At 39.6% G+C, this 24,647-nt stretch overlaps 1 protein-coding gene across 1 annotated transcript in view; it reads left to right on the forward strand.

Moving 5' to 3' along the window:
• Positions 1-23,316, forward strand: part of c8a (complement component 8, alpha polypeptide) — a 49,979-nt gene extending 26,663 nt beyond the window's left edge. Inside the window, exons 6-11 of the mRNA XM_048539632.1 lie at positions 2,078-2,260; positions 11,400-11,640; positions 14,358-14,486; positions 15,068-15,231; positions 21,180-21,402; positions 22,652-23,316. Of these exons, the coding sequence (XP_048395589.1) occupies positions 2,078-2,260; positions 11,400-11,640; positions 14,358-14,486; positions 15,068-15,231; positions 21,180-21,402; positions 22,652-22,800 (1,089 nt within the window). The 3' untranslated portion in view covers positions 22,801-23,316. The remainder of the gene's footprint in view (positions 1-2,077; positions 2,261-11,399; positions 11,641-14,357; positions 14,487-15,067; positions 15,232-21,179; positions 21,403-22,651) is intronic.
• Positions 23,317-24,647: the final 1,331 nt, after the last annotated feature.

The following is a 24,647-nucleotide window of genomic DNA, read 5'->3' on the forward strand; positions in this document are numbered from 1 at the left end:
CCTGTTAAAATTAATAGATATCCGCACTGATTCAGTTTCCACTTCAACATCCTGTTTCAGAAAATAAACAATTTTACTGTCATTGAGTTCTTCTCAATTGGTAATATTTTATGTCAAATGATTGCAGCTACTTTCATGAACATTGATGAAAAATTCAAACACATACACACATACACATATATATATAAATATGTAAAATATGTGTAATATATATACATACATACACACACATGTGTATATATATATACAAGTTTGCACATTGAAATTCCAGTGCTTATGCTAGCGTCATAGCTGTTCATGTTATCCAGTGCTGAACCCCTTCAGAATTTATGGATTAATTGGAAATGGACCTTAGTTGCAGGAAGCAAACGCATATCCAGAAACCATTTGGTAAATTTCACTTCTTACAATATATATTGGAAACTCCCAGAATAATTACTGGGAAATTAGCAGAACCTTTGAAAAAGACAAATCTTCCTCAGAAAAAAGAAACAAAATCTTTGCAGGAAATGGGCATTTAAATCAACATTGCTGAAGCGACAGACTCTATCTTGTTAAAACAAGTCACTTAATTTATGGTAAAACTTGCTGCAGAAATTCATTTTCTGCTTAGAGAGAAAAGGCTAAAAGCTTAAGCGCTGCCTTTTTTGATAGCACACACTGGGCGGAAACTTGCCAATTCTATGTAAGTGTGCTTGAAGGCTGGGCTGGCAGGGAAGTCTAAAATGTTAGCATTGGAGAAGTGAACTAATGCTTCCCATCATGGGTGACTTTTTCCGGAGACAAGTCATCATCACTGGCAGAGACTACCTATCAAGCAGGGTAGATGTAGCTGGGTTAAGGAGGAACAACGTCCTCTTCAAGAAATATTCAAAAGATTAAAGAAATGGTTTGGATATTAATCAAGGTCCACTTCAGAATTAAGGCCAACAGTCCTGAAATAAAATACCATCTAATCTTCCAAAGTGAGAACAGCAATGTTCTGGAAGAATTGGGAAAACTTCAAACTACATGAATTTACGAACCCAGAGATTTGGGAGATAGTGATAAATGTAAAAATAGTTATGTACCCAAATGCATAAATGTCAACTATGGGGGAAAAAGAATTGAAGGAAGATATTTCTTAAAACAATAGCTCTGAAAGAGCCAATGATAAATCTGCAGCAGATCCCTCCAATCTAAAGATGTCCTACAGTTTATAGATAGAGAATAGCAAACTAGCTAGAGGCCCTGTTAGGGATTGATGTTTTATCTCTGGCTCCAGATAGTCTTTACAATTATGCCTAACTAGTTATCATGCAATAGAGTACACCTTGATGTGAAAGACAAGTTCCTTATCTCAGCATGATTTAGTATGGTTTATCCTGTGCCACTGCTAATTAGATGGGTTCAAAGACTCAATATACAAAGGAAGATTGGTGGCAGCTATTGACTCCAAACACAAGCGACCAGTGGTTTGTTCCACAGACATGCAGTAATCTGCACGATTAAAAGACTATACATGAGTTTATTAGTGTTCCCTGCAGGATCTTCCTGACAGAGAACAGCACCCCCACACCCCTCCCCCATTCATGGCCAGGTCAATTTATCATTCTTCATCCCAAGTGATATAACTGACTGTCAGAAACTCACCCAGCTACTTCTTGATGAATTACTGTAATGCTACTAATAATTTATTTTGTAAATATAATCACTGCTATGAAACCACTTCATCTTTCCTATAACAGTTCATTCTGCCCATATTTTCTCTCATGGCTGTTTTTTCTCTTTTACCGTCTTTTTTCTGTAGCTCCTATTTCAAATTTCTTCATCTTTCATAGAAACATATAAAGATGTAAAGCACAGACACAGCTGTTCGTGTCCAATATACTTTCTAGCCAACTGGGGCCAGGTGGGTGAGAGGTGCCAAGAGATAATAGTTTGTGAAGTGGAAGGAGGAAAATGCAGGGGGAAAATAAAAAATGTCATGTTAAGGTGAAAACTCGCTCACCAATCTCACTGAAAATAATTACAACATAATCAGTTTCATCTTTGAATATCGTTAAGCGTTTATCATTTGTTTGTGCTTCATTCAAAGGCAATTGCTGACTCTGGATTTACCATAGATGTTCACCATGATGTACATGAATTAATTACAGCAATGATGAGTGTAGACTCTTTTGATTTTGGAGTCGGTGTACAAGTTTCTGTTGTAAAAGCTGCTATTGCTTTTGGAGAATATTCCACATTTATTAGAAATGTAACAAGGTTTCAAGGGAAGGTAAGTAAATGGCAGATTACTTCGCTCTGATGAAGGGTCTAGGCCCGAAACATCAGCTTTTGTGCTCCTGAGATGCTGCTTGGCCTGCTGTGTTCATCCAGCTCCACACTTTGTTATCTATGGCAGATTATTTTTGTTTTCTTTTATTCTAAAGTGGTTACTGTAAGTCATAAAAATGACAAAAGCCTTTCTGCATAATGCTGGGGTATAGCAAAGGTGGAAATATGAGCAAGGAAGGTTTATCGCACTAGAAAATCTTGTGCTTCAATTCTGTTACTATTTCTTCCATTTGTTTCTGAAGGAGCCTCCATCTGCTTGTGTTTTTTCAAACATAGTAAAAACATAATCTGTGTGAAGTCCCCATAAAATAACACATTTTAGTCTTGTAACCAGTTAATTAGTTTTGTATTGTGATTTGTATGTGTACAGGGTTACAAATAACAAGTAACAAAACTATTGTGTATATTGTATTAAAATACAGTGCTTTCTTATGCTATGTAAACAGACAGCATACATGACAACATAAAGCCTGCCATGTTCCCTATTTGAAAGATAGCACAGATCATTGAAATAACTCCATTAAGGCCAACACCAATATCTTGTCACCAAGTCACCCTTTCTTTACATGTGGATGGTGCATGACAGTGGGCCTAGCTAGCTCACAGCTGGCTCCTAGAGTGAGCAGAACACCTGATATTCCTGTTTATATCTCTCAGCCAGGGGTCCTGATTGGACCAGGTTAACAGTCCCAATTGGGGAACTCATATTCTATCAGTTTCACCTGGCTGAACTTGTTCCAATCTCTATATCCCTCCCCCACTAACTCCTGGAATGTAGGCCCACTCTTTTTCTTGTAGCTTCTTCTGTGGCATTTTCATGCAAGGTCTGGTTCCTTTGAATCTACCTTGGATTCTGGTGGCACCTACCTGACTGTAGCTCGTCTCTTGTGCCCAGAGTGTCTTGGATGAAACTCCTCTTCTTCTTCAGGTGGTAATGGTATCAAGGCTGCGACATCTGCTGTGTCCATCTCATCCTCAGAGGTTTCTTTGACACGAGGCAGAGGAGGAGAAACCATGGGTTCTGCAGCTTTCCTAGATGTTCTCAGGATTGGGCATGTTTTGCTCCTGCCCTGTTTTCAAGGATTCAGCCTTCAATTGGTCCACGTGCTTGTTCAGGACTGTCTCACCTACCTGAACTTTGTACATCATGGGGGCTGACCTCATGACGACTGTACCTCTTACCCAAGCAGGGCCATTCCTGTGGTTTCAACACCAAACTTCATCCCCTGAAGTAAACTATCTCTCTTGCTCAAAGGAGTCTTGTGTCTAGCACTTGTGTTCCTGGCACTGTTGCACTCTCCTCCTGTCCTCGGAGGATCAGATTTTGTCTGTTGGGGAATCTTCTCCCCTTTAGCAACACTGCTGGAGCTGTCCCTGTAGTTGCATGAGGGCTGGTTCTGTAATCAAACAGGAATCAGGCAGTTTGGTCTCGCTGAAGCCATAGGCTGTTTCATTTAGCTTGTTTTCAAAGTTTGCACTGATCATCCACCAGGCCATTAGACATTGGATGGGTATGGAGCTGTCCATATATGCCAAATGCCTCTTGACTTTAGGAAATCCTCAAATTCTCTGCTGGTAGATAGAACATAGAACATAGAACATAGAACAGTACAGCACAGAACAGGCCCTTCAGCCCACAATGTTGTGCCGACCATTGATCCTCATGTATGCACCCTCAAATTTCTGTGACCATATACATGTCCAGCAGTCTCTTAAATGACCCCAATGACCTTGCTTCCACAACTGCTGCTGGCAACGCATTCCATGCTCTCACAACTCTCTGCGTAAAGAACATGCCTCTGACATCCCCTCTATACTTTCCACCAACCTGCTTAAAACTATGACCCCTCGTGCTAGCCATTTCTGACCTGGGAAATAGTCTCTGGCTATCAACTCTATCTATGCCTCTCATTATCTTGTATACCTCAATTAGGTCCCCTCTCCTCCTCCTTTTCTCCAATGAAAAGAGACCGAGGTCAGTCAACCTCTCTTCATAAGATAAGCCCTCCAGTCCAGGCAGTATCCTGGTAAACCTCCTCTGAACCCTCTCCAAAGCATCCACATCTTTCCTATAATAGGGCGCCCAGAACTGGACGCAGTATTCCAAGTGCGGTCTAACCAAAGTTTTATAGAGCTGCAACAAGATCTCACAACTCTTAAACTCAATCCCCCTGTTAATGAAAGCCAAAACACCATATGCTTTCTTAACAACCCTGTCCACTTGGGTGGCCATTTTAAGGGATCTATGTATCTGCACACCAAGATCCCTCTGTTCCTCCACGCTGCCAAGAATCCTATCCTTAATCCTGTACTCAGCTTTCAAATTCGACCTTCCAAAATGCATCACCTCGCATTTATCCAGGTTGAACTCCATCTGCCACTTCTCAGCCCATCTCTGCATCCTGTCAATGTCCCGCTGCAGCCTACAACAGCCCTCTACACTGTCAACGACACCTCTGACCTTTGTGTCGTCTGCAAACTTGCTGACCCATCCTTCAATTCCCTCGTCCAAGTCATTAATAAAAATTACAAACAGTAGAGGCCCAAGGACAGAGCCCTGTGGAACTCCACTCACCACTGACTTCCAGGCAGAATATTTTCCTTCTACTACCACTCGCTGTCTTCTGTTGGCCAGCCAATAGCCAGATGATAGCCCATTGTCTATGACCAACACTGCCAGGAGACCATGTATTGCAAATGATGCTCATAAGCTTTCAATTGTCATCCCCATGTTTAACAAATGTGCTCTATGCAAATCAAATTATTTTGAACAAGCGTCCAAAAATGACTAAAACCACAGAGGCCATGAAAGGGCCGGTATAATTAATGTGTAACAAAGTCAAGGGTCTACCTGGCCATTCCCACGAGTGTGGGGGAAATGCTGGTGGTAACTTCTTTCTTCATTAGCACTCTGGACAGTACTCCAAGAGTACAGCTATTTCGGATCCAATCCTGGCCACCAGACATAACGTCTCGCCAACATCTTCATTTTGGAAATTCTTGGATGACCCTGCTAAAGTTCAGCCAGTATCTAGCAGTGAATTTAGCTTGGGACAATCACCCCTGCTCCCCATAATAAGATGGCATCCTTTGTGGTGATCTGGTCCTGCCGGGCCCGGAAAGGTTTCAATTTTGGTTGTCATGGCCCTTTTGATTCCCCCATCACCACGAGCTGTTTTAGTTTTGCCAGGATGGGATATTTTTGTGTCTGCAGTCTGATATTTTCAGCAATGTCATGGAATTTTCTTTTTATTCGTTCATGGTATGGGAGCATCACTGGCTAGGCAGTATTTATTGCCAATCCTTAATTAGCCAGTTGGCAGTTGAGAGTCAACTACGTTGCTGTGAGTCTGGAGTCACATGTAGGTCAGACCAGGTAAGAATGGCAGTATCCTTCCCTAAAGGGCATTACTGAACCAGATGGGTTTTTCCAACAATTGACAATGGATTCATGGTCATCATTAGACTCTTAATTCCAGACATTTATTGGATTCAAAGTCCACCATCTGCAGTGGTGGGATTAAAATCTGGATCCCCAGAACGTTAACTGGGTCTCTGAATTAACAGCCCAGTATTAATACCAGTTGGCCATTGCCTCCCACTGGTCTCCAGAAAGTTTAAAACCAGAACAGAATCTTCCAGTGGTGGCACTACTGGTGGTGTATCTGCTAGTGGCAGGTGGCTCAAAGCATCTGCATTTGCCACTTGGTCTCCTGGATAGTGTTCCAACTTGTAATTGTATGCACACAGAATAAGAGCCCACTGCTGAATTTGACCTGAAGCAATGAGTGGCATGGCTTTATCCTCTATAAGTATCCTAGCAGGGTTTTGTAGTCTATTGCCATTGTAAATTTACGGCTGTAAAAGGATTGGTCAATATTTCTCACACCAAACATGACCGCCAAACCTTCCCTCTCTGTTTGGGCGTGTCTTCGTTTGGCATCAGTCAAAGTCCGGGAAGCCTACACTATTGGGTGTTCCTCTCGGCTGGGCCACTGGTGAGCTAACCCTACCCTGATATTGTGTTCCACAGGGATTTGTATTAGGATCTCTGCTGTTTGTGATTCATATCAATGGCTTGGATGAAAATGTGGATGGGTAGATTAGTAAGTTTGCCGATGACGCAAAGATCAGAGGAATTGTGGATAATGTTGAATGTTGTCAAAGGATACAGCAGAATATATGTCAGTTGCAAATATGGGTAGAGAAATGGCAGGTGGAATTTATTCTGAGTGTGTGTGTGAGAGTTTGCACTTCGTAGATCAATTTTATGGGGGACTATACAGGTAATGGCTATAAGCCGTTTGGTGGGACAATGGAGGAACAGTAGAAGACTTACAAAATGATTTTTCACAGTGCTCAGCAAAAGTACATACCAGTGAAAAGAAAGGACTGTAGGAAAAGGGATAATCAGCCATAGATAACTAAGGAAATAAAGGAGGGTATCAAATTGAAAGCTAATGCATACAAAGTGGCAAAGATTAATGGGAAACTTGAGGATTGGGAAATCTTTAAAGGTCAACAGAAATCCATGAGAAAAGCTATGAAGAAAAGTAAGATAGATTATGAGAGTAAACCAGCTCAGAATGTAAACATAGATAGCAAATGTTTCTATAATTATGTAAAATGAACAAGTGTGGCTAAGGTAAACATTGGTCCCTTTGAGAATAAGAAGGGGGATTCAATATTGAGAAGTGAAGAAATGGCTGAGGCTTTGAACTGGTATTTTGTGTTGGTCTTCATAGCGGCAGAGAGAAACAACATGCCAATAATTGAAAGAGCAGATTATGGCAGCCGAGGACTTAAAAACAATCAATATCACTAAAGAAGTAGAGTCGGGCAAGCTAATAGGACTAAAGGTAGACAAGTCTCCTGCCCTGATGGTGGAGGAAATAGTGGTTGTGGTAATTTTCCGAAATTTGCTTGACTCTGCGGTTGGTTCTGACAGACTGGAAAACTGCAAATGTGACACCACTGTTTAAACAAAGGAGGTAGACAAAAGGCAGGTAACTGTCAGCCTGTTAACTTAACTTTGGCAGTGGGGCAACTGGTTGAATCTATCATCAAGGAAGAATGAGCGAGACATATGGATAAAAATTGTTCCATTGGGCAGATATAGCACGGATTCATGAAAGGCAGGTCATGTTTAACTAATTTGTTGGAATTGTTTGAGATATTATGTTAGCAATGGACAATGGGGAATCAGTTGGTGTGATGATCAGTTGGTTCTAGATTTCCAGAAAGTATTCAGCAAGGTGCTGCACAAAAGGCTGCTGCATAAGATAAAGGTGCTTGCCATTATGGGTAATGTACATGCATTAGGATAGAGAATTGGTTAACTTACATAAGGCAAAGAGTGGAGATAAATGGGTGCTTTTTTGTTGGCAATCAGTGGCTAGTAGTGTGCCTCAGGGATCGGTGTTGGAGCCGCAATTGTTTACAATTTACGTAGATGATTTGGAGTTGGGGACCAAGTGTAGTATGTCAAAGTTCATAGATGACATTAAGATGAGTGGTAGAGCAAAGGGTGTAAAGGACAGTGAATGGCTGCAGAGGGATATAGTTAGGTTAAGTGAGTGGGTGAAAGTCTGGCAGATGGAGGAGAATGATGTTAAATGTAAGGTCATCCATTTTGGTGGAAATAACAGCAAAATTGATTTTTCTTAAATGGTAAAAAGTTACAACATGCTGCTGTGCAGAGAGATCTGCGTGTCCTTGTGCAAGAATCACAAAAAGTTGGTTTGCAGGTGCGGCACATAATTAAGAAAGCAAACGGAATATTGCCCTTCCTTGTGAGAGAGATGGAGTTGAAAAACAGAGCGATAATGCTGCAGCTATATAATATTTAGAACATAGGGCATAGAACATTACAGCTTAGTACATGCCCTTCGGCTCTCAATGTTGTGCCGACCTGTCATACCGATCTCAAGCCCATCTAACCTACACTATTCCGTGTACGTCCATATGCTTATCCAATGACGACTTAAATGTACCTAAAGTTGGTGAATCTACTACCGTTGCAGGCAAAGCATTCCATTCCCTTACTACTCTCTGAGTAAAGAAACCACCTCTGACATCTGTCCTATATCTTTCACCCCTCAACTTAAAACTATGACCCCTCGTGCTCGCTGTCACCATCCTAGGAAAAAGGCTCTCCCTATCCACCCTATCTAACCCTCTGATTAACTTATATGTTTCAATTAAGTCACCTCTCAACCTTCTTCTTTCTAATGAAAACAGCCTCAAGTCCCTCAGCCTTTCCTCGTAAGACCTTCCCTCCATACCAGGCAACATCCTAGTAAATCTCCTCTGCACCCTTTCCAAAGCTTCCACATCCTTCTTATAATGCGGTGACCAGAACTGTACGCAATACTCCAAGTGCAGCCGCACCAGAGTTTTGTACAGCTGCAGCATAACCTCTTGGTTCCGGAACTCGATCCCTCTATTAATAAAAGCTAAAACACTGTATGCCTTCTTAACAGCTCTGTCAACCTTGGTGGCAACTTTCAAGGATCTGTGTACATGGACACCGAGATCTCTCTGCTCATCTACACTACTAAGAATCTTACCATTAGCCCAGTACTTTGCCTTCTGGTTACTCCTACCAAAGTGCATCATCTCACACTTGTCTGCATTAAACTCCATTTGCCACCTCTCAGCCCAGCTCGGCAGCTTATCTATGCCTCTCTGCAACCTACAGCATCCTTCATCACTATCCACAACCCCACTGACCTTAGTGTCGTCTGCAAATTTACTAACGCATCCTTCTAACGCCCTCATCCAGGTCATTTATAAAAATGTCAAACAGCAGTGGACCCAACACTGACCCTTGCGGTACACCACTAGTAACTGGTCTCCAGGATGAACATTTCCCATCAATGACCACCCTCTGTCTTCTTTCAGCAAGCCAATTTCTGATCCAAACTGCTATATCTCCCACAATTCCATTCCTCCGCATTTTGTACAATAAAATATAAGGAGCTGGTGAGGTCACACCTGGAGTATTGTGTATAGTTTTGTTCTCCTTACTTGAGAACGGATGTACTGGCATTGGAGGGGCTTCAGAGGAAGGTCGCTAGGTTCATTCCAGAGTTGAGAGAGTTGTTTTATGAGGAGAGATTAAGAAGACTGGGGCTATACTCATTGGAATTTAGAAGAATGTGGGGGAATCTTATAGTAACATATAAAATTATGAAGGGAATACATAAGATAGAAGCAGGGAGGTTGTTTCCACTGGCAGGTGAAATTGGAACAGTGGGCATAGCCTCAAAATAAGAGGGTGCAGATTTAGGACTGAATTGAGGAGAGATTTCTTCAGCCAAAGGATCGTGAATTTGTGGAATTCCCTGCCCAGTGAAGCAATTGAGGCTACCTTGTTGAATGTTTTTAAGGCATAGATAGATAGTTTTTTGAACAGTAAAGGGATTAACGGCTTTGGTGTATGGGCAGAATCTGTGTCTGAGTCCAAGAAGAGATCAGCCGTGATCTTGTGAATGATGTGGCAGGCTTGATGGGCTAGATAGTCTACACCCACTCCTATTCCTTATGTTCCTGCTAAAGTGCACAACCTTACATTTTCTCACATCATATTCCATCTGCCAAGTTTGCCCCCATTCATTTAACATGTTTATATCCTATTACAGACTCAGATTATCCTGGTCCTTATCCCATAGGAAAGATTCTGGTCAGATCCTGTCAGGTTCATTATTATTTCCTCAAAGTGGGTGAGGAGCCTAATGCCCCAATCTGATCCACTCACCCACCTTTCTTAGTCCCCTTGACCTGGTTATGGTCCAGCTTTCACTGCGATGAGGCAAAGAGTAGATTGAGTATGATCGGAATTGGTGCAAGAGTAGTTTGTGACCATGCTTAACCATGCACAATGGTGAGGTATTCCCAGTGAATAATTAAGAATCACAGGGGGCAGGAGCAGTGTGAATGTTTGAGTGGGCATAATGCATCTGATGCTAAGCATTGTAGTCAGTTACCCTTGGTGAGTTGCATATACAGTGGTAGAATTAGAATGAATGATCGCCCTGTAGGTGTAAGTTAGCAAAGGGAATATGCTACTACGTACATAGAGTCCAGCAGATCATAGACTTTCTTGCGGCACAGTTGCCTATATCTCTCAGTGAAGCCATGGCACTGATCTGTGTGTGATCTCTGCCCATGTTGGATTGTTCTGATGAGCTGTCTTTCTTATCTGTCCAGCCAGGAAAAGGACTAATCTTTTCTTGGTGACCTCATATAGCAGCAACTGAGGGGCATTGGCTGTACATCTTGGAGCTGACTTTGCTTTCTTAGGATCAGTGTCTTCAGTTTGAAGGTGACCACTACAGGCTGAGGTGATACTCACAGTTTGCAACAACTGAAGTGGTGTCGAACTGGCCTTTAAATATCACACTTGAAACTTCATACCTGGAAACTCCCATTAGTTGTGTGAACCTCTGTCTCCCCATGTAATTCATCAAATGACTTGTACGATATCTCACTTGCATAGATGATGAGATGAAAAGAACATGATTGGGCGACATACCCTGCCCCAGCCATCAATGGATATTATGCCATTTTATATTTTTACTGCCTCTCTTTATCTTCAAATGGGAAAATTCCACCCACAGTAAATGAAACAGCTTGCATCTGCTGACATGTGTGCTTTGGTACTCTAAGGTTTTGAACCAACCCAGGCACCTTTGAATGTACCATTGTCAGTAAACCTAAGCTATTGTCATTTAATTCTTAGGGGACTATAGGTGCTGCTGGTTTGTGTCAACTGACAATTAGGTTATAAAATAGGAACAAGCACTTTATGGACATAATGGATGTTATCCGATTATTGAATTACACTGATTTCAATGTTTGAGTTTTAGTGTATTTATGTTAATTTTACTTCCAACATCATTGAGCATGGTCCAAAATTAAACCAAACTGATTGAGATTAGAGTTTATCTGAATGCGAATGCAGTTTCATACATTATAGACATTGATAGACTAATTTAATGGAAACATCTATGATTGGGAACAATGTGATATTACTCTTTTAAAAGTGTTGTTCAGATAAAATGTTGACCTTTTTTCAGGACGTTAGTTTTGTTCGTGTTCGTACTAAGGTTCAAACTGCTCACTTCAAAATGAGGAGATATAATTTACTTTTGGATGAAGATATGATTCAATCCCTCATGAAACTTCCAGATGAATACAATTATGGAATGTACGCTAAATTCATTGCAGATTATGGTACTCATTACTATGCTTCAGGAACGATGGGAGGTGTTTATGAGTTCATTCTTGTTCTTAATAAGAAGGCATTGGCAGAGTCAGGTTTGTGGCAACTAATACCTTTTTGCTTGAAACAAGTTAGAAGAAAACAATAATATTGTAATATTTCTTTAAGAAGAAGATATGAAATATTAGTTCAAACTCTATTGTATTGCACAGAAGCTACAATAATGTTATTTTGTGATCCATTTACTATGCCTGCTGTAATGGACGGGATATGTAAACACACTGCTGTGATCTTTATAATGAAAAGGAAAGCCAGCATGGGAGAATTTGGTGGATGACCCACTGCCCCTCATTCCCTGATTTGTAGGACAGTTACATTTGATTCACTTGTATGCAATGTCATGAGATTAATTAATTATGACTTGAATTTTACATTATTCTCTTGCTTTGCTGGAATTCTGTCCTTTCCTCCTCCACTGCACTCTGTATCACTTCTCATTTTCTTTTCTTGATGTCTTTGCTGCTGTTCAATTGGTTTCTATATATTTAATTCATGCTAATTTCTTATTCTTCCATTTCTTTCTCCCTTACTGTTATCTTCCTCTTGATCTGTTTCATTTCTTCCTGCTGATTTCCTATTTCTGTTCATTTTTTTCTTTAATTGTAAGTCACAAAGTGAAGTCTCTCTATCATGTGCATATATAACATCTAAAAGATTTGCAACAATATTCCCAGAAATCAGAGGAAGTATGTACAGTTACATTTTCAGAGAATCTCAGAAATAACTTAATTTTAACAGTTCACAGTTGGGACTTATCTAAGGCATTCCTATGACATGCACAAGCATGGAGAGCTTCTTGAAGAATTTTAAGTGCTGTGGTAGTTGGAAGCAAGACAAGGCTGATTTCATGCATATTTGCTAAGGGGTTTGACTATTACTATTGTCTGTATCCAAGACAGAAAAACAATTAAAAACCAAAAGAACTGCGGATGCTGTAAATCAGGAACATAAACAGAAGTTTCTGGAAAATGTCAGCAGGCCTGGCAGCATCTGTGAAGAAAATATCACAGTTAACAATTACGTTCTTGTCTTGCAGCTCAGTTTCAAAAGAGCAAAAGATAGAATCACTGAAGTGCATTTTGAATGAATCCATATCTAAGTGCCATATCATACAATCTAAAAAAAAGAAGATAAACTTTGAAAATAAACTTGCCAGCAATATCAAGATGGACAGCAACAATTTCTTTAAATGTATAAAAGGCAAGAGAGAGCAGAAGTGAACATAAGCACTTTTGTGAATGATGCTGGAGAAATAATAACAGGGAATAGGAAATAGCAGAGGAATTGAATAAACACTTCGCGTCAGTCTTCACAATGGAAGACACTAATAGCATTGCAAAATTACTAAATGATCACGGGACAAAAGGAGGAGAGGAAATAAATGCAATAACAACAATTTCCCTATCACTATAGAAAATGTACCCAGTAACCTAATGGGAATGAAGGTAAAATCCCTGGAACACATAGGATGTATCCTTGGGTAGAAAAAGAAACGACAAAGATGGCACTGATAGCAGTCTTTCAAAGATCTTCCGACTCTAGATAAGTCCCGGAGAATTAGGAAATTGCCAATGTAGTAATCCTATTCTAATAGGGAAGGAGACAAGAAAAATTAGTAGGCCAATTAGCTTAATCGCCATTATGGAGAAAATGTTAGAATCTATTGTGAAGAATGCAATAGAAGAGCATTTATAAATGCATAATACAATCATGCAGAGTCAGCATGGCCACAGGAAGGGGAAATTATTCCTATCAAATTTTTTAGAGGTCTTTGAGATGTTAAGAAACAGCATAGATAAGAAGAAGTAGTAAATGTAATATAGTGATTATTCGGAAGATGTTTGATTAGGTTTCATTTGTTAGGCTACTTAGTAAGGAAGGCACTTATTGTTTGGAGTTAGTATCTTCACATAGACAGAGGTTTGGCTAACTAATAAAATTCAAAGAGTTGGCATAAGTTGGGGGGGTGCAGCATCGTCAGATTGGCATCCTCTAACTAGTGGAGTCCCACTGGGATAAGTGCTGGATGTGATTCAAATGAAGAAAATGAATGTACTATAGTCAAATTTGCAGATGACACAAAAATAAATAGGAGGAAAAGCACTGAGGTTGACATAAAGAGTCTGCAGAGATATACAGATAGGTTAAGAAAGTGGGCTAAAATTTGGCAGAAGGAATATGATATGGGAAAATGTGAGGATATGAACTTTGACAGGAAGAGTAGAAGAACTGAATATTATTTCATGGAAAAAGACTGTAGAAAGCTGCAGCGCAGAGAATCATAGAATTGTAGGATCACAGAATCTCAACAGTGCAGATACCGGCATCCAGCTAATTGACTCTGCACCAACACTCTGAGAGCATCACATCCTCAATGTAAAAGTATCAGAAGACACCTGATTGAAACATACAAGACTTTGGAGACTTATCGGGGTAGATACCAAAAAACATAATCTCATAGTAAGGGGGGTCAGACATTTAAGACACAATTGAGAAGGAATATCTTTCCTAGGAGGGTAGTGAATCTTTGGAATCCTTTAATACAAAGGCTGGGCCATTGTGCATATTCAAGGCTGGCAGACATTTGATCAGTAAGGGGATCAAAAATTATATTTTGGGAGGTGGCGGGAAAATAAAATTGTGGATTATCAGATCAGCTATGATCTCATTGAATGGTGGAGCAGACCTTGGGCTGAAAGGTCTGCTTTTACACTTATGTCTTATGACCCAATGTTCTTTTTTTATCTTAAAGATTTGACTGCGTCCGAAGCTGGATTTTGTGTTGCAGGATCACTAGGAGTAGTGGTTTCAAAAGGAACTGTGGATGTAGGTGGTTCGATAGAGGCCAAAGGTTGTAGACATAAATTGGAGCAGAACGGATGTAAGTACCTCATCAAATAAAACTTGTGAGTTATAATATTAGATTCTAGTCAAATTCTTTAAATAACTGAAGGTTAATATTATTTATTACTCCCACAGAAATGAAGTTCACTGAAAAGTTTTATAAATAAAATGGAAACTCAATAATTTGGAGTTAAAGGCGAAGCACATTATTCTAAGTTGCTTCAAATGTTTGAACCCTTTTGAGGGAAAATTTACTCACGTCCCTCAGTAACTTGCAGGTTTCTCAACCTCAATTTAGAACTTACAGCCACCCACCCCACCACACCCCTCTCTGACTAAAATTCTCCCTACATGTTCAAAAGGGGAGAGGCGTTGTGTTCCTTTAAAATGACATAAATTATCTGGATACTCATTAAAATACACATTTGATAACAGTACAAAATAGTCAGGACAGAAGAGGACTCTACATGTCCATTATGAAATGCTTTGCACTGAGTTTATTATGTTTAGAAATTATATTTACTTTCCCTATATTAATTTCATAATTATATTGAATTTTCATCTGATGGAAAATTTTAAATGCATAAAAGATAATGGTTTTCTTTAATTATTATCTAGCTTCAGAAAAGTCGAATAGCCTTGTTGAAGATGTTCTTCCACACGTAGTAGGAGGTGACCTGAAATCAAATGCTGGGCTATTAGTTCATGAAATACCAGATGTCAAAATGTATCGGCATTGGGGTAAATCTTTGAAATACCTGCCAGCTGTCATTGACTTTGAGGTAAAAAATACTATCAGGGCATTGTCCTTATGTTTTAGTTCAGTTTCAATGCAATTAAATAGTTGTTTATGTGAAATTGACATTCATTGTCTTAAACATATATAATTAATGCACTTTATGGGGAGGTGATGGTCTAGTGGTTTTATCGTTGGACTTAATCTGGAGACCAAGGAATGTTCTGGGGTTCTGGGTTTGAATCTTGCCATTGCAGATGGTGCAATTTGAATTCAATTGAACAAAGATCTGCCATTAAGAGTGTAATCGTGTCCATGAATCAATTGTTGATTGTCAGGACAAAAGAAAGCACATCTGGTTCACTATGGAAACCACGATCCTTAGCTAGTCTGGCCTACATGTGACTGCAGACCCACTGCCCCTATGGGGAATTGGGGATGGGCAATAAATGCTAATCTGGCCAGCAACACCCTTGAATAAAAAAACCTATCAAAAATAGGCCAGTGAAAAGCTGAAAACCTCAAAATGGATATTTAGTTCTACTCATGGTTAAACACTAAAGATTTGCGAACAAAACGCATTTACTGAGGAATATTTGTCATACAAAATCTGTGATAAATAGTTGACAAAGAAAAAATTGAGGCAAATACACAAAAAAGAGAATTTTCCATTAAAAGACTACAGAGAATTGGAAGAAAAACCGAACTGTGAATAGATGTGCATGAGATTAGACAAAAGATGGGAATGATTTTTATTGTTATGCCTGAACCTTTCCTTAAACATGAATTTCTGGAAGCATGTTTCTATCTTTATTAGAAAGTAGGTGGTCTTACATGTCAAACAGCATTGAAGTCTTGGATATAGCATAGCCCAAAACTGTAACAAACAGCTCTCATAAAGACATTAAAACAAATAAAATGAGCAAAAAGAAAATGTGTTACTTAGCTCTTAAATAACACATGAGCTAATTACTAAAAATGAGCAAAGGGTGTGTTTTTATAGAAAGGTCCCAGAGGAAATTGAGCTGCTGATTTATGAATTGAAGAAAGATCCCATTTCTTACATAAAACATCAAGAAACTTAACATTGGTTTATATCATCCAACATGGCCTCCTCAGAAGGTCTTGAGGAGTTAAGGTAACATTCAAATTATATATCAGTTAAGAGAATGAAGAAAATGCGAACTAGACTGGGTGTGCAGTCTTAGTGACATAAATGTACAGCTTCAATCGATGTTAACACATTGGGTTGGAACCCTAAAATATAATGGGCGTTTTTAGCCCTTAATTCCATAAGAATTTTTTTTTAAAGAGGATTTCTATAGACTCAAAATGATAACAGATATAAATTTAGTGGTTGATTGCAAAGAATTCTGTGTGGAAGTATTGGATTGCAGCACCTGTGAAAGGAACTTCAAACAGTGTAGACTGTATTTCTTTGATTACAAGGATATGAGAAGCTGATGACCTCTTGCTGAACAGCAAGACATCAGCAACAGACTGTGTCCCAAACTGCAATTTTATAACGACACCATTCGTCTCTGGATCTAATTTATTGATTAAACCTTAAGTCATTGTTGCCATTCTTTATACTAAGACAGTCATCTGACTTGCCATTTGTCATTGAGCAATTATATGCTTTATCCTTAAATTTAATGTTTTCTTTCATTTCTTTAGTAAATACTGGTGATGGGTCACCTCCTTGGAATTTTTTCTCTGCAGTAGGACTGCACTTATTTGGAGCACCTTGAAATATCCCTTTAAACATCTGCTTGTGCTTCTCTGATCTATCTCCTGTCCTATATTCCACTTCACTTTTGCCAGATCAACATTCATACACACACAGACGTTTAAAGTTAAAATACTAGTCTTAGACACACTCTTCTTTTAAAACTGGATGTAAAATTGAATCAGATTTTGATTACTACTGCTTAGAGGTGCCTTTACTCCATTATTAATTATGCTGTCATATTATACAATGCTAATTCTTGTACAGTATACTCTTGGGCAAATTTAGAGAATGCTGCTTAAAGAAAACATCACTATATGATTCTAGGAACTTCTCATTGAGACTACTGTGCCTGTACTATGTTATGAGGTGTACGTATTAGATAGAATGACTAGTCCTCATCTCCACCTAATCTGATTCTGCAATCTGGTCTCCTTGACTAAATCATCGCTAATATACCAATATCACCTTTTATTAGGAGCACTACATCTTCACTTCTCCCTTCTTATTGTGCTTGAATGTGATCTGTCCCTCAATATTTGGAGAACCATAAAAACCAAAAGAACTGCAGATGCTGTAAATCAGGAACAAAAACAGAAGTTGCTGGAAAAACTCAGCAGGTCTGGCAGCATCTGTGAAAGATAAAATGGACTTAACGTTTTGGGTCCTGTGATCCTTCCTCAGAACAGTTCTGAGGAACGGTCACTGGACCAGAAATGTTAACTCTTTTTTTCCTTCACAGATGCTGCCAGACCTGCTGAGTTTTCCAGCAAATTTATTTTTGATTCAGAAAACAACGTTTGTCATTCTACACCCATGTCCCAATAATGATTTTCAGATTGTATTTATTCGTTCAATGCACATTGTCAATTCATTTAGTTTGTTATGGATGCTATGTGCATTCAGATTCAAAGCCTTTAGTTTTGATTTTTGTTATCTTTGTAAGCATTTAGTCCATACTGCTTACATACTCTTAGTTTTTGCTTATTCTCTGTTTGGGCCATTCTCTGACCTTAATTTTCCATATTGGTATTTTGCTCTCCTGCCCTGACACCTAGCCTGAATTTAATGCATTTACACAAGTTTCATCCCTTATCCTACATTAAGACACAGGGTGCTGTCAAATCTTTGAAACAATGAAGGTGAACTTCATAATAAGAAATTGAAAGCAGTTGAAAAAAGTTTGAGTCTTAGTTCTGAAGGGAGGAAATTCAGCCATATGAGGAAATTATTAAATATAATATATTCCTTGATGGATTTTTCAGACTATCTGGACAAACCATCAACATGTTCAGAAAGAAAGAGGTTATCATTTTCTAAAGGTTAACAAGAAAATGGTACAATTGTAAACAGAGACTTTACTTACTTGTTTGAATCGCTCAGTACTATAAAGTCATTGGGAGGAACTTCTGGGGTATGAGTGATGTAGACTTTGTCAACATGTGTAGCAGAATCAAAAGTGAAGTTTGGAGAAGTCTCTCTCAACATTGGGAGCAATGTGAATGTGAGGCAGTTTTCTTGCTAGGCAGTGGTGAGTTGCCAATTCAGGAAGGTTAGTTATCACTAAGTGTTTTACTGATGCCTCAATTTACCTCTTTAACATCTTCGCAAATGGACCAAATGAAGTTGATAACGTGAATTTTTGACATGTAAGTCAATGTGTATTATATAAGTAGTTGGGGGCTGCTGCCCATTTAAGAAAGCTGGTCAGGTGATCCAGAGGGATGGAACTTTGGAGGAGCCTAGAACTAATTGTGAAGTTGTGAGTATTGTTAATAAAGTGTGGGTACCTAGTACGTTTCTCACTATTTTTCTGTCAACTCAAGAGATTGCCTATGCTCAGGGGGTCCAGCACAGTAAGTAAAGGGTGGCCGCTAAAAGCAGCCCAGGGTCAGTCAGCCACTCAGGGCAGTTAGAATCAGGAAGCTTTCCACAAAAGGACTGCGAATCTGAACATCGGGCAGTCTAGCATCTGACTTGACACTTTCTGCCTGTTGTGAACTGCTTCCTTCCTGATTGAAAGAGAGGCAGGTATTAAGGGAGATAAAAGTGAGTAATTTTGGCGCAGGTGTCCCAAAAAAGTGGGTAGTGAGTGCATGCATAGTTATGGTGCCAGAGTTGGGGTGAGTGACAGCAAAAGAGGAAAATTGCTACAGACAGCAGTGAGAATGGTAGAGCATGAACCTTGGTTGGCGGTGGGAGCAGTAGCAGAGACTGAATGAGTATGAGGTGTTGGCAAGAAAATGGTGGCTCTCAACACTAGCTGAGTGGAGAAGGTCAATGACCTTCTTCTTCCATTGTAGAAGGGCATCCCACTGTGCGCCACCCTGTCCAGCAGGACCTCCAGATCCCTGCCCTCAAAGTTGGTCACAAATCTCTTCTGCAATATCTGATGTTAGGGCAGCTGCAGGCTGATGGTACCTATCTAGGTTCACATTGGTCTTCGTACATGACACCACTGCCAGAATTTTTCTGCAAATGGTACATGGTAAAGTGAGTCTAGAATCAGAAGAGAAGGCTAACATTAGAGCATTGTATGTAGTTAATGAGGCATGTTTGCTAAAACTCACTAAACCTAGAAGTGAGAAACCTTCCAAAAAACTTGAGGCAACTGGCAGATAGCTAAAAATAAATGTAAACTTCAACCCAATGTTAAATACATTAGAATCAAAAAGTGATCTTTTGAGATGACGGTAGTAGTTTTGCAAAAAATGTCATTGTTAGGGAACCAGGAAATAAAGCAAAGGGTCTGTTAGATAGCTAGCTGGATTCCAGTGGTTTGGTTCATGGTGAGTTGTAGGCTTCACAAGAACATGTTGTTTTCCAATGTAGGATTAGCCAGAACAATTGACTTACCAGTGATGACTGTGATCCTTGGATCTAGAATCACAGAAACAGAGTCTAGGCTTGGTATTATGGAACATTGGATAGTGGGAGTTAGGGATTTGAGGCTCCATTACGCTGGATAGAGAGGTTCTGGTAATGTTGAACCAGACATTTAGATCTAGGATAAATAGAATCTGGAACCTATGGAGATAATGGGAACTGCAGATGCTGGAGAATCGGAGATAACAAAGTGTAGAGCTGGATGAACACAGCAGGCCAAGCAGCATCTTAGGAGCACAGAAGCTGACGTTTCGGGCCTAGACCCCCCATTTCTGAAGAAGTGTCTAGGCCCGAAATGTCAGCTTTTGTGCTCCTAAGATGCTGCTTGGCCTGCTGTATTCATCCAGCTCTACACCTTGTTATGTCTGGAACCTTTGGAGCTTGGTGCAGGATTTTGGGATTGGTGTCTTTTGTTTTGAGCACCAAGTGACATCGTTGTGATCTCAGAATGGGAGGAATGTCTGGAAATGGGAGTCCTGAAATCTAATTGGAGGATTGGAACACAGACTGTTTAATCTAAAATGATTGAGGTTTGTTCAGATGGTAGTATTAGAGGGGTCAGGTTGAGTATCCCTAAAGAGAAAAGAAGACTTACATTTATCTAATGTCTTTTGCAAACACGAGATGCTTCAAAGCACTTTGCAGTTTACAATAAACTGGATATCTAAGTACAGTTTCTTCTGACTGTAATGTCCCAGCTGTTTTCAGGCTTTTGAATGGACCTCTTTAACATTAATCTCTCTCTGCACCTTCTCGGCAGCTGTAACACTGTATCCTGCACTCTGTTCTGTTACCCTGGGGCACTTGTAGAGTACAATCTGCATGTAAAGCACGTAAGACACCATTTTTCACTATACCTCTCCACGTGACATAATAAATCAAATCAAGAATCATTAACTTAATAGTATCACAAGGAGATGGGGGTGGGTGAAGAGGCAAGAAGAAATTATTGCTTTCTTTAAAAACAAATTAATACATGATTGAGACAGAAGTGATGTGATGATAATGGTGACAGAGTTGGTAGTTAGACTGTTGTAGCAAAGATCTCACACAGATTTGATGGGCCAATGGGTAAATACAGTTGTTTGATTCTGTAAATTGGTGTGCTCTTTGGTAAAATGAAAGAGAGCTGTTCTGGGGAAGGGTCACCAGACCCAAAATATTAACTCTGATTTCTCTTCACAGATGTTGCCATATCTGCTGAGCTTTTTCAACAATTTCTGTTTTGGGTCTAATTTGACCTCAACTAAACTCAATGTGTTCATGCAAATGTTTTCAGATTTATAGGCAAATCAATGGCACAAGAAACAGTGGCTTTCAAAAAATGTTTACCTTTGGATTAAATCTGTTTTCCAAATATTTTTATTCTAATATTGCAGCTCATGCCAATTTATGACTTGGTAGCCAGAAGTAAACTTCAGTCTGTTGAAATCAAACAACAAAATTTAAAAAGAGCCATGGAAGAGTACTTGGTGGAGTTTCATCCCTGTAGGTGTCCTGTGTGCTATAATAATGGAAAAGCAGTTCTTCTGGACAATGTCTGTACCTGTGAATGTCTGCCTGGTTATGAAGGGAAAGCATGCCAGGATACTAAACGAAAGGGTAAGGTGACAGGTATTATAGGAATCCATGTTACTGTCTAAAATCTAACAGTAACAGTAAATGTGACATTGGTTGCAAATACAATGATTTTAATCCCCTCAGCTGTTTGTTTGATGTTACTTATTTAATTTTTGTTTTAGTCACTTTTGATTTTATTATCTACCAGAATTTATCTGAACTAAAACGAATTGGATATTTCAAGTTCCTTTAAAAATATGTTTCACCTAATTTCAATTATTGTGTTCATTAGAGTTTAGAAGTTTGAGGGGAGATCTAATAGAAACTTACAAGATAACGCATGGCTTAGAAAGGGTGGACGCTGGGAAGTTGTTTCCATTAGGCGGGGAGACAAGGACCCGTGGGCTCAGCCTTAGAATTAGAGGGAGTAAATTTAAAACGGAAATGAGGAGACATTTCTTCAGCCAGAGAGTGGTGGGCCTGTGGAATTCATTGCCATGGAGCGCAGTGGAGGCTGGGACATTAAATGTCTTCAAGGCAGAGATTGACAAATTCTTGATCTCACAAGGAATTAAGGGCTACTGGGAGAGTGCAGGGAAGTGGGGTTGAAACGCCCATCAGCCATGATTAAATGGCGGAGTGGACTTGATGGGCCGAATGGCCTTACTTCCACTCCTACGTCTTATGGTCTTAATTCTTTGCTTAAAGACTGCAAATGTCTTTGAAGCATTCATGGTTCTGATACTGGAACACGTAGCATAATAAGATAGCTTGATGGCGACAATGGGTTCTTGACTTGGGAATATTGGGAAATTTAATACACAAAATGACAAATTGGATTTCACCCATACAGCATTGTGGCTGAGTATATTTATCTGAATTTCTATTGAAGTCTTTCGGCAACAATGTATGCAGATTTTGTTCAACTGTACAATTCTGAAATATTCATAATTCAGTCCAAAATAATTTTGAATATCAACTTTCAATTTCAGTGTCATTGCCAAATAGTTGAAGAATTTTGTTCTGTTAAGCAAAATTATTCAAATAATTTAATGCTTTCTGTATTTTTATTTATTTAGCCATTTCACATGGTAATGACTTAGATACAGACAATGTAATCCAAGAAATACATTATTGAGATACCGAGCATCAATATTTTTGTGCTATGCATTTTGAATTTATTTTACAATTGTTGTTCATGGGGTTATCTCAGAATAAATGCCATTTTCCAATTAATTTGTACTTATTCTTCTCACAGCCTATTTAACATTGATGTCATTCTTTTTCATAGGGCACACTAATGGAAATTGGAGCTGTTGGTCAGGGTGGACTTCTTGCCAGAATGGTTCGAAACAGCGAACACGAAGCTGTAATCATCCACCCCCTAAAGATGGCGGTGCTACATGCCTTGGGAAGAACACACAAACCAAGCATTGTTAAAACAAAATAATACCTCTGGCATTTTGGCCCTTTGAATTATTTGCTTTTGGGTGATCATTATTTTCATTGAGTATAAATGGATATGCGGTATAGGCAACATTTTGAAATACTACTCTGTGTTCTTTGTTGATATCTTAAATGTAATGAATGTTGAGATGTATTCATTGATATGAAACATTTGAACTGACGTGACAAAAATGATCTTTATTGAAGAAAGATTGAAACTGATTTGTGTGCGTTAATGTTTGGCCAGGAAGTTGTTCACACTTCCAGGACCAACATTACCAGGTGATTGGTCAGCATACTGCAATAAATTATGGGAGTCAACAATGCAATAGACCTCTTTGTGATGAATACATGTTAAACTTGATATCTGATCCATTGTTTTCTTTACAGCAGGAGTAGAATAGTAGTAAGAAAATATGAAAATCAAATCAAAATATTTAGCGGCGTTAAATTCTGTACAGGATATCAAAGCAGTTATGCTTCTTATTACAAATAAAGAGATACAACATAGATTATGGGCTAAATCATATATTTCTTTAGGCCAATTGCAGTTTTTTGGAGGGTTCTTGACTCTAGATTTAATAAGTTCTCTCCCCATATCTTACCAAACTTGCCATATTAATTGCTTACCTGTTCCTATGGCGTCTCTCACATTCAGTTCTTGTCCAATCTTAACATTCTTCCACTCAGCAGGCATCTGCCAAAAGCCTGGCACCCCTTGTGCCTGTGTGATCTTTGAAAGGTTATAGTGCACCCAGACAAGCAATAACAATCTGGCAAAGCCCCGCTGTTGCCAAGGCTAAGTAAAGCAGTCATGAAGACACATTTCCCAGAGCAGGTAACCAAAATGGCTGACAGTCTCTCAGGCATGCACCATCTCCATTCTCTTAACTTAGTTCCTGTTTAACCTACACACTACATACTTTACCCATTCAAATCCTATCTAAATTCCTTCTAAATCAGTGCTATCCTGTTAGCCAGTGCATACTTGAAACCAGGCAAATACAAACATGAACTTTTATTTGTAGAAAACAAAAGGGACCGATCAAGTCTGAAGTTCACCCTGACAATGCAAACCATATTTTGGCATCATGGCCAAAGAATATTTTACAGCCCATGTACGTCAGCTGAACAAAGGCGCCATTGAGGTTCTGTCTAGCTTGTGGTGTCTAATGCATCTGATCTCTATCATGGACAACAACATCTTTTTCCTCCCAGTGTTGTTGTCCTCAGGAGATTGCTTTTGTTCCCCTGATCCTCAGCAACAGGACCTGGCCTCATTGTCTGCCCTCTATTGTGCAGAGCACAGCATGCACTGCCATCTGCCTGGACTATACTGGAGGGCCCCTTCAGGTGGATCCAAATGTGGAAGAGTACCTTCAACAGCCCTATCGCCTTCTCCATCATGGCCATGGTTTAGTCATGGGCAACATTAAACATGCACACTACATCATTCGAGATAACAAAGTGTAGAGCTGGATGAACACAGCAGGCCCAGCAACATCTTAGGAGCACAAAAGCTGACGTTTCGGGCCTAGACCCTTTTCTGATGAAGGGACAAGGCCCGAAACGTCAGCTTTTGTGCTCCTGAGATGCTGCTTGGCCTGCTGTGTTCATCCAGCTCCACACTTTGTTATCTCGGATTCTCCAGCATCTGCAGTTCCCATTATCTCTCACATCTGCATCATTCAGTGGGTTGTGCAATATTGTCATGAGCCAGGGTGACACTGGGTAGTCTTTTCCTTCCAATACCTAGTTTTGTAAGATATGTGGATCCTCAAAAGCACAAAGTTTGAGTGCTCAAGGATGCAGCAGTTATGGCAACTGCCAGTGTTGTGGGC

Source organism: Stegostoma tigrinum, chromosome 8, assembly GCF_030684315.1.
Source record: "Stegostoma tigrinum isolate sSteTig4 chromosome 8, sSteTig4.hap1, whole genome shotgun sequence".
Lineage (NCBI taxonomy): Eukaryota > Metazoa > Chordata > Chondrichthyes > Orectolobiformes > Stegostomatidae > Stegostoma > Stegostoma tigrinum.